Below are 10465 nucleotides of genomic sequence, written 5' to 3'. Positions count from 1 at the left end.
GCTCTCTGGAGGACACGCAGGGGCTGCCTGAGGCCTGGCCAACCGTTCTGGAAAAGTGGTTCCGCCAGCATCTCCTGATTCCCTAAATCGTGCTAAGTCGGAGTCCAGGGTGAGCTCTAAACTTCAGACAAGCCACAAGACACAGGCCCATCCTAATCTTTCACTTTGGAAAGTTCAAGCTTCTTACATCAAAAATGTCCCTTTCTGGTTTCTTATCTGTGCTATTTTTTAGGGGTATTTTTCCCTAGCTGTAGGTCAATAAACCATCGCTGAGAAAAGTGCTATAGGCCCAGACCCAGCTGACCCAGCCTCAGGCCGGGAACAGTGATCTCCCAATTGGGAATCTGCTGGTCTGAGTTTCTGACCACATGACTATAGAATGGAGGGACCCGCTCTCTAGGTTCAATTAATTTGCTAGAGTGGCTCACAGAACTCAGAGAAAAGTTTTATTTACCAGGTCACCGGTTTATTACCATAGGATGTAACTGAGAAACAGGCAGGTGAGGTCTGCGGAAAGGGCACAGAGCTTCAGCCCTCTGCTGGGTACCTCATTCCCTCTGCTTCTCCACGGGTGCCCCAGCCTGAAGCTCCCTAAACCCCGCCCCTGAGATGTTTATGGAGCTTCCATTGATTGAATCCTAGGCCATTGGTCCCTGCACTCAACCTCCAGCCCCTTCCCCTTCCCCTGGGAGAGAGGGGACCTCAGAGATGAACTGAAAGTTCCAACCTTCTAACCAGGAGGTGGGTGCTCCCTGCAACCAGCCCCCTACATTGATGCAAAGTCTCCTTATTAGCATCACAAGAGATACCTTTATGGCTCTATTTTCTTGGGAAATTCCAAGGGTTTTAGGCGCTTTGTGCCCCATTAAAACTGAGAGACCAACTTTGTGTGTGTAACTGGAAATCCCAGGCTCACATCACCCCACCGTGTTCCCTTCTTACACCCAGTTCACGAGGCTCCCTCCTCTGGGCTCCCAACCTGGCCCCAGGCTGGGGTTCGCTTTCTGTGTCATCCAGGCACATTCTGGCCTGGGATGAGCTCGGAATTCAGTGAGCAGCTAAAGGAACTGAGAACACTCATCATTGTGAAGGATATTGTTTCTACACAATGGAAAGAGACTCACTTTGTATTATTCAAAAAGGAAAAAAAAAAAAACAAAAACCATCCTAAAACGGAATCCTTTTATACCAGCCCCTTTTCTTTCATTCCATCTGTTTCAACATAAAAAGAGAGTCCCTGTTTGTCTTCGCGAGATCTTAGCTAGACTTGGAAAATCTGATTCCCCTGCACGTACATTCAACATAATTAGAAATAAAGATCGTATTTATCAAGCATGGGAAGAAGGAGCCTCAGCCTCGTGCAGGATTTTTGCCAGACCCCGATGTGTTGCCCAAGCCACCTCCCCGGCGCCCAGGGCTCCCCGGAGAGAGAGCTCGTGCCCAGGACACTGCGACAGACAGACGCGTGTCCTGAGCTGGACGAAGGGGACGGCCGAGGCAGATGCCTTGAAAACCACCCCCAGTGCAGGCCATTCTGTAAAACTATTTTCATTTTGAAGAGTGTTTTCAAATAAATGAATATGAGAGAGAGCGCGCGCGCGCAGGAGCCAGCCACTGCACAGCCAGGGGCTCTGGGTACCTGACTCTTCAGGACCGCAGGACAGAAGACACCTGCGGGCTCAGAGCTAGCCAGGCAAAGGAAGCCAGAGAGCACAGTCCCCCTTCCTCCCCACCTTCCTCTCCAAGACGCGCAACGGAGGTAAATGTGGGACACCGGCGCCACGGGACGCGGCCCTGCCGTCCAGCACCTGCCGGAGGTAAGCGGTCGCGGAGGAGAGGGGCCATCAGAGCAGCAAAGCGGCCACAGGCACCCGTGGGCGCGAGAGCACGCGCTGGCGCACGCCTGCACAGACGCACACGCGCATCCACATGCGCGCACGAGTGCGTACTGAGGCGCAGAGGCACCGCATTCGAAGGCGCAGCCGCGCGGGCGCACACATGCCCTGGCAGAACACCAACGGGGCTTGCTGCCAGGCCGGGGTCCGTGGGGCACCTGCTGCTGCCTGGGCCTTTGGCAGCCCAGCCCCCCGCGAGGGCCCACACCAGTCGCAACCCCAAGGCCTCCCGATGGACTGGCTACACGCGGGCAGCCACGGCGACCCAGGCACGTGTGGCAAGGCCAGGGGAGGGCGGGTGGCCCCGGGGCCAGGGGCGTCCCTACATCCTCCGGGACTTGACCAGGAGATGGAAGCTGCTTCCTCGACCCCCTTGTCTCCCATCACTTTCGCAGCCAAGAGTTGCGCACGCAGCATATACGCAGATGCGCACGGCCCTCCGACGCTCTGCGCGCCGCGGCTCNGGCCGCCTCCCGGGCCCGCGGAGTGGCCCGCCTGGATGGCGGAGGGCGGTAAGTCTGCGGGACGGGGGTGCAGTCCTCGCCGAGGGGCCGCCGGTGCTGCTGGTTTCCCAGGCGCTGCGAATGTGCTCGCAGGATGAGCCGCGCTTCCTCGCCTGGTGAGCGAGCGCCTAGGAGCCGGGGTCGCCAGTATTTACATTGTATTCCCTGGGGAGCCGGAGCGCTCACCAGCGTTATTACCACAGGCGGCTGGAACAAAAGCAAGAAATACAGATGCAACAGGAAAATTTAAAAAGCAAGGAATAATCTAAAGGTCTTACTAATCGATCCATTCAGGAAATGATAAAGCACCGGCGACTCCTTTCTCCTCGCCTTCACCCCGTCCCGATCCACCTCTGGCTTCTTAAATGGAAGTCTCTGTGCCCTGTACTGAAGAGCGGGAGACAAAAGAAAGCCGTTTTTGCTCAGTACTTATGTAGTGAGCGTAAGTACTCACGCTCAGCGGGGACATAAGTGAAGTACAGCGCACGGAAGGGTAACCGGCGTTGGTGACACGCTGAGTGTCAGTGCCATGATTTGGCATAAACCGAGTCTGATCCATTTGCAGTGTGCGGTTTACTGCTGCATTTGTAAATTTCCTGTGAACCCCATTAGGGTCAAAGGGCAGGCAGGTGGGATGGCCTGTTGCTAGGTGCTTTTTATCTGAACCCAGTCCCTTGGCGATTGTTCGGTACTTGTACTTTGCAACATTTCCAACAATAAACTGCCATATCCAATGTCAGTGTTTTAGAGGAAGAACTAGGTTTGATCATCCCAACAGATTTTCAGGAAATCTAGAAGACTACAGTTAGCAATTCAGAATGTTTGAATATAGGTTTTAACCTTTCATAAAGACAGGAGTTTGACAAACGCCTTCACTGTTTGGAGTCTCTTACTGGGAGAGTTCGTGATTAGTCTATAAAATGAAGTGATAGGTTCAAGAGCACTGGGAACAGAAGACTTTCTTAGGACCACCAGAGGGCGCTAGATGTAAGTGATAGGAAATATTTAAAAAACTGGCTGTGTAATTGCTAGAGAAAGGTAATTATCTGTCTATTTAAAGGTCACCTTCTTGGCCTGGCCTCGGCCTTCTTTAATGTTTCCCGTGGTATGTAATTATCCAGATTGTATTTGATTGTCCCTCCACAGACAGTTTTTCAAAGGAGATTTTTATAACGATTCTAGTTCTCTAAAATCATGAAAATTCCTCAAGTCTCAGGAGGTTTTCAGATTACTGTATGGCATTTATAGAAAATAAGCTGTCTTTAGGTAAGAGCGTCGTAGGCAGAGAAGCACGGCCAGGAGGAGAAGGCAAAGACCTCCTTCCTACATGTGCTTCCCCTGCTCGTGGCCAAGGCAGGCTCCCGAGAGCCGGACACCGGCCTGGCCGGCAAGTGGCTCCAGTCGCCTGGCCTTCTTGGCTGGTGTCATAAGCCCAGCATTTCCATGACAGCCACACAGCTTGCTCGGTCAGAAACGGAAGGGGAAGGGGAGAGCCGTCATCAGTGAAGTTCTAGCCTAGTGGGCACACCACCCCCCTCACGCCCCTCGGTGTGTTTTAGGTCTTTAATTGTAAGCTAAGTTGAGAGCGTGGTGTCACAGTAGAGCCAGGGTGCACTCGGTGGGACCCTGGGGTCAGTTTACCGTTGGGCGTCTAGGTATCTGTTACACACATTGGCTTTGGACTTCCTCTTTTGGCCGCTAGGTTTGTTTAAAGCAACACGTCATTCAAACAGGGATTGCAGATTTTGCTCCATGTCTGGAGCAATTATGCAGTAGGAAAGAGGACCGCGTCTCTTCTGTGAGGCGGCCGTGGATAACGAGACTCTTTTCAGACATTAAGAACACCCATTTCGTCTTGTGGCTGATTCGGAATGGTGCTTCCCTAATAGGAGATTGTAATGCTTTTCCTACGCATTGTAGTAAAAATAGCGACTCCTGGTAAAAAGCCAAGACTATCAGAGATTCCTTAGCTTTTTAATCCTCGAGTAAGCGACTCTTCCAGGGCAAGGTGTAGAAGCTCTTTAGAAATGTGTTTCCTTGTACATCACAGACCTGTTTGTGTGTGTGCATCGGGAGATTCTATTGATTTACATTCAAATATTCAGGTAACGTGAGACAGGGCGATCGCTTTCAGGTTCACCTGTGGGGTGCTCCTAACTCTTTAACAGCAGGCTCTTTGGAGCCCAGATCGGTAACATTTTCTGGTTCCCATACTTGCTCCATGGCGGCTCTCAAGCCATGGATGTGATGTCACTGAAATCAGGGGTGGGATGCGAGGTGCAGATCCTCTCTCTGGCCCTGGTACCAACCAGCCCTGCATGCTCACGTGCTGTCCACACCTCCTGCACGGTCTTAGGCTCGTTGCTGTGGTCAGAAAACCTCTTGAAATCAACTCGTCCTGACCACAGACGGGAGCAGCCATATGTGACGTTTTCCTCCCTCACCAAGTGTGTGTGGGACACGGGTCTAATGCAAGGGATTCTCAGCGATCGGAAATCACACTCATTTTTTCTTGAACTCACAAGCCGATGGCTGAGGGGATTATCATCTTAAAACCTAGGCTCAGAAGTTAGTTTTTCCAGTTTATTGAAGTTATTTATTGACTTCTTTCAGATAGTACTGTGTGTGGAGGATGAGATACTGGGCTTATTTTGCTCATTCACTGAATTCTTTAGTGATGACCTTTTCCACGTCCATTTATATGTAACAGGGAGTACACGCTGGATGGAAAGCACCACTTTGGGGCTAAACCAGGACCCCCCCACCGTGGCCGTATTGGCATTTTGTGGCAGGGGTCTGGCCTGGGCATCGGAGGGTATGTAGCCATATCTCTGGATTTGGTCATCAGGAGCATCAGTGTCCCTCTCCCACTGGGTGACAAACAGAAATGTCTGCAGACAGTGGTCTCCCGGGGGCGTGGGAGGGGACCCCCCCCGGCTGAGAATCGGCAGACAGGACTGGAAACAAGTCTTCTTCCATCACATGTGCCCTCCCTGCTTCTTGGGAACGGTTGTCATTAACCACAAGGAGTGGCCTTGCTGCGGGTGCTGCTCCTGTCCTGAGGTCACCGGGTACCAGCCCTCCGGAGTGCACTGCTACTTTCCGTAAAATTTTGACAAGCTGGTCACTGAAAATTAAAATAGATAGGGGTGCCTGGGCAGCTCAGTCCATTAAACATCCCACTTCAGCTCAGGTCATGATCTCGCAGTTTGTGGGTTCGAGCCCCGAGTCGGGCTCTGTGCTGACAGCTCAGAGCCTGGAGCCTGCTTCAGATTCTGTGTCTCCCTCTCTTTCTTCCCTTTCCCCATTCATGTTCTGCCTCTCTCTTTCTCTCAAAAATAAAAATGAACATTAAAATTAAAAACAAATTCAATTAAAATATATAACATTACAGCGAAATAAATCCTCTTAAGAACAAAATGGAAATCCTCAAATCTCATCCCTTATAATTATTTTACTAGGTTTGATATTATCTGTGCTCTCGAGGTTATTTACGGCAGTCACGTCTGTCTGGGGATCCCGGGGCAAGTCTCTTCCACACTGCGTGTCGGGTGACGTCACACGGACATCCGCCACGCAGGGGGCGTTACCCCAGGGGAATTGACAAACGCCGGGACCCAGGAGTGTGTGTGTCCCCCTCAGGGAGCTGGAGGTCAAGGACGCCGGCTGTGTTCATGTACAAGAGGCTCCTCAGTGACGCTGTTTTGAGAGTAGGTATCCCGTGTCCCCTCCAGATAAAGGAGACCTGTTATGTGACTTCCAAACCGAGGTCAAAGAATGGGGCTAATGTCATCTGCAAACAATTTGATTTTTTACAAAGGTGGCCATTTTTATGTGCAGTAAATGTGCTGATGAGCTAGTTCCGTTGGAACCGTTGGACTGGGGTGAGGTGGGGCTGGCTCCCTGAGAGCCCCGGGGGCGGGGGAGGGGCGGCACCCCCAGAAAGCTGAGGGTGGGGCAGGCGGTGTGGGCGGACGTGATAAAGGGCCTGCAGCAGCTTCCTGACCTGCGTCCCCCTTTCTCCGCCCTGCCTGCTGTCCACCGCGTTCCTGGTAAACCGTGAAGCCAGCCCAGGGCTCCTGCCTCGGTGTAGACGTTGACGGGTGGCTCGGGTTGTCTGTCGGGCCCAGCTCCCCACCTACCCGCGGGCGCCCGCCCAGGCCTGCGTGGCAGGGCCCTCCCGTGGGCCCAGAAGAGTTGCCTGTCACAGCTGTTGATCAGAGGGGCTGCCTGGGTGGCTCGGTGGGTTAAGTGTCCCACTTTGGCTCAGGTCGTGATCTCACCGTTGGTGGGTTTGAGCCCCGTGCCCGGCTGTGTCCTGTCAGCCGAGATCCTGACTTGGATCTTCTGTCTCCCTCTGTCTGAGCCTCTCCTGCCGGTTCTCACTCTCAAGATAAATAACTAAACTCAAACAGACAAACAAAAAAGCTCTGGACGGGAGGAGACGGCATCCCCGGGGTCACAGAAGCCATAGCCCAGCCTTTGGTTGACTCGCCCCTTGATGGGGTTGGCTGCCTGGCACGGGACACTCAGCCACAGGCTTCGGCGTGGGGGGCTCCATGCAGGCCTTCCCTCCCGTGGCCTCCCCTGCCTCCCCCAACCCACGGAAGGTCACTGGCGGCCTGCTCCCTTCCAGAGCAACCTTTCCGTTACCTGCCGGACAGCACAGGGACACGTGATCACGCACCAGCATAGAAAGAGATCGGTTGCGAAGAAAACCTCATTTTTCTCGAAAAAAAAATTACCCAATCACCTCTTACTTCTGACCGAATGCCATTTCTGTGGGATTCTGTTCTATTGTATCTTATGACTCCAAGAAACGTGTCTAAGTCCCGCTAGGGCAGAAAAGGGCCCCGGTTACTGAGTATCCATCAGAAGAGTCTCTTGACAGCACATACTGGTAATGAAAGGAGCCTGGAAGCTTCCTTCTGGGCTTCCCACAGGGAGGAGAGTGACCCAGATGAACAGAGAAGGCAAAACTGGGGGCCGTTGGTGGCTGAAACCCGGCAGACCTGTAAGGGGGCCCTGAAATCTGATAGCCCCTCGGGGGTTTCCAGACTTTTCCAAAAAGTATTTATCTGGACATGTTTTAGGCTTCATACTGTGAATCAGAGTGGGCAGAGGACCTCAGTGTGCGTCCGGAAAGACCCTGGGCTGTGGAGTCTGATGGAGGGCCAGGGACTCAGGCCAACGAGAGGGTCTGCCATGGTTTTCGGTGGGAGCAAACATGTAGGAGCATTTCCAAATGTGAGCATCTGGGAACCCGGAATATGTCTGCATAGGATTCCCAGGATTCCTTGATTTCACAATTAAATGGAAAAATATTAAGCAGCAAGGAATGACCCTCATATTTGCTTTTTTAACTGCTTTCTGAAGCTAAAATTTGTCAGCTCACTGAAGATGTTTGTTAAAAACTAAAGTGCGACTAAAAGAATATTTAGAGGGGCGCCTGGGTGGCTTAGTCGGTTAAGCGTCCGACTTTCACTTAGGTCGTGATCTCACGGTTCGTGGGTTCAAGCCCCGCGTCGGGCTCTGTGCTGACTGCCGGCTCGGAGCCTGGAGCCTGTTTCAGAGTCTGTGACTCCCTCTCTCTCTGACCCTCCCCTGCTCACACTGTCTCTCTCTCTCTGTCTCTCTCTCTCCTGGAAATAAATAAAAAACATTTAAAAAAAAAAAAAAGAATATTTAGAACCATAGATGATTACATTTTATCATGAGTGTAAAGTGAAATTTATGAAATGTAACCCTAAACATCCCATTTTTTAAATTTCTTGGGGCTGTAACCTGTTTTTCCATTGAAGTGTCATAGATTTTGCTGACTGGGGTCCTGGGAATAGCCCACGATGGGGGAGCAGTGACTTCCTTAGCGGCCACTTGAAGGTTTTCCCTTCTGACTTCGATTGAACGCACATCCTACAGTGTGCGTTTGAAGTTGGCTCCGTGTTGCAATTTCCTCCATCATTTCCTATCGGCTGGAAGCATTATCTGGCACTATATTAAATTCTAAGATTGGCTCCCAGAGTCTTTTCTTCTGAAATTACTCAGCCAACCCTTGCCTCTGTCTTTCAGAGTACGAGCTGGTTTCTCCCTATGAGGTTGACCACAATGGAGACTACGTGTCGCATGAAGTCGCGCACCCTCAGAGGAGGAAGAGGGCGCTGGCCCAGCTCGGGGTTGAATCTCTTCACCTTCGGCTCAAGGGCTTCAGGCATGACTTCCACATAGAGCTGAAAGCTTCCAGCAACCTGCTGGCTCCTGGGTTTATGGTGCAGACTCTGGGGAAGGGAGGCACCAAGTCGGTGCACGCCTTCCCGCCTGAGGACTTCTGTTTTTATCAAGGCTCCTTACGATCCCACAACAATTCCTCAGTGGCTCTTTCAACGTGCAAAGGTTTGGTGAGTACCCGCTGCCTGTAGCCAGGTGATGGGGACAGGGGTGTGTGTGGAAGGGGAGGGACTTCCCTTGGGATCTTTTAGCCGGCGCTGCCATCACTGCAGGACGGATTTCTTTTGCTCGGTAAAAGCAGGAGAACATGGCCAAGTCACACTGTCTAAAGTACGGGGCGCTGTGTCCTCCTGCACATTGGCTGTGGTGCGCGGGGCCAGACTTCTGGGGTTGTTTTAGAAGAACTGCAGAAGAGTGCGCCAGCATGAAACTTGTTCTTAGAATTTAGGTCTGAAGACATGAACTCCGGGGATGCTCTCACTGTGACTCGCTGGTCCATTGCTAGCGCTGGGGAAACGCCTTCCCTCCGAATAGAACAACAGCCCTCCCCTGATTGGCTGGGTTCCTTATTTGATCAGCTGCTTGAAGGCACTTCACCGCTGTCATTCTGTCGAGGATCACGTACTTACAGATTAGGGTGTTAATTCCAAATGCGGTGCTGAACCCATGGCCGGGACGTGAGGTCTCCCTGGATGATTCTGTTGGCGCGTTGCCCCTTTTCTTAGCACAGCGGAACCTTGGATTGCTAGTAACTTCTCCGGGGAACATTCCACAAGATGAGCAAACCTTTCTAACACACATTAATGGTTTTTAAACATTCGATATATTCATTTTTAAGAGACAGAGACAGAACATGAGTGGAGGAGGGGCAGAGGGAGAGGGAGACACAAAATCTGAAGCAGGCTCCAGGCTCTGAGCTGTCAGCACAGAGCCCGACGCTCAAACTCATGGACCGCGCGATCATGACCTGAGCTGAAGTCGACACTTAACCAACCGACTGAGCCCCCCAGGCGCACTGATAAATTTTAATTTGATAAACGAGTAATAGGAGTAGTTCATGATGCCAAATGTCATGTGATCACAGCTGCGCCAGTGGCTCTTCACACACTCTCTCTCTCCTCTCTCTGTCTGTGGGATTGTGGGTGATCGTTACCCCTGCTCCATGCTAGGTCTCAGGCTGTGGTGTTTGGCAGAAATCAGTCATTTCTCAGAACATTGGAAGGTGCCCACAACCGGCACTAGTATATTCTTTCTCACTTCAAAGCACCTTTGGACAGTCCTTTGCTTTTCCAGACAAGATGAGCTTCGGAAGGCTTTGCTTCCTTCTAGGTCCTTGGATAGGTTCCTTGTTAAAGTCACAGGAAAAGAAAAAGATTCTGTAGAGCCGATACATAGCCGATATTGGTTCCATTAGTGATAGTGAAAGTCATCCCACACAATAACCTTCCTGTCTCTTGTCTCCCTCACGCCAGCCATGAAGGTTTTCAAAGGTAAGTGAGGGTTAATTTGTTTATTTTTCTTTATATTTTATATTTTCATTAATAATGTGTATTATATTACAGTACTATACTCATTTTATATGAGTATTTTTGGGGGTTGTGGCACGAATCATCTGAGTTTCCATTATTTCTTATGGGGAAGTTCGCTTTGATAGACAAGTGCTTTGGATTACAACCATGTTTCTGGAACGAATTCTCACAAACCAAGGTTTTTCTCTATCTGACTTAGACATTGAACATCACTTAAATGCCTCTGGGGGTCCCCTTTGCTGGTCCCTACGGTAAGGAGCATCCAGCCAAGTTGAGAAGTTTGATTTTTGTTTTTTTTTTTTTTTTGGTTCCT

The 10465-nt window shown here is 51.2% G+C and overlaps 1 protein-coding gene across 1 annotated transcript in view; it reads left to right on the top strand.

The window, feature by feature from the left end:
- The first annotated feature begins 1763 nt into the window (after positions 1-1763).
- ADAMTS16 (ADAM metallopeptidase with thrombospondin type 1 motif 16) overlaps positions 1764-10465 on the top strand; it is a 143996-nt gene continuing 135294 nt past the window's right edge. The window contains exons 1-5 of the mRNA XM_077749460.1: positions 1764-1817; positions 1912-2168; positions 2291-2407; positions 6341-6450; positions 8468-8793. Of these exons, the coding sequence (XP_077605586.1) occupies positions 1764-1817; positions 1912-2168; positions 2291-2407; positions 6341-6450; positions 8468-8793 (864 nt within the window). The remainder of the gene's footprint in view (positions 1818-1911; positions 2169-2290; positions 2408-6340; positions 6451-8467; positions 8794-10465) is intronic.

This window comes from Crocuta crocuta, unplaced genomic scaffold (genome assembly GCF_008692635.1).
Source record: "Crocuta crocuta isolate KB4526 unplaced genomic scaffold, BGI_CrCroc_1.0 scaffold89, whole genome shotgun sequence".
Classification (NCBI taxonomy): domain Eukaryota; kingdom Metazoa; phylum Chordata; class Mammalia; order Carnivora; family Hyaenidae; genus Crocuta; species Crocuta crocuta.
The sequence above is the reverse complement of the archived record's forward strand: the minus strand, read 5'-3'. Positions and strand labels throughout refer to the sequence as shown.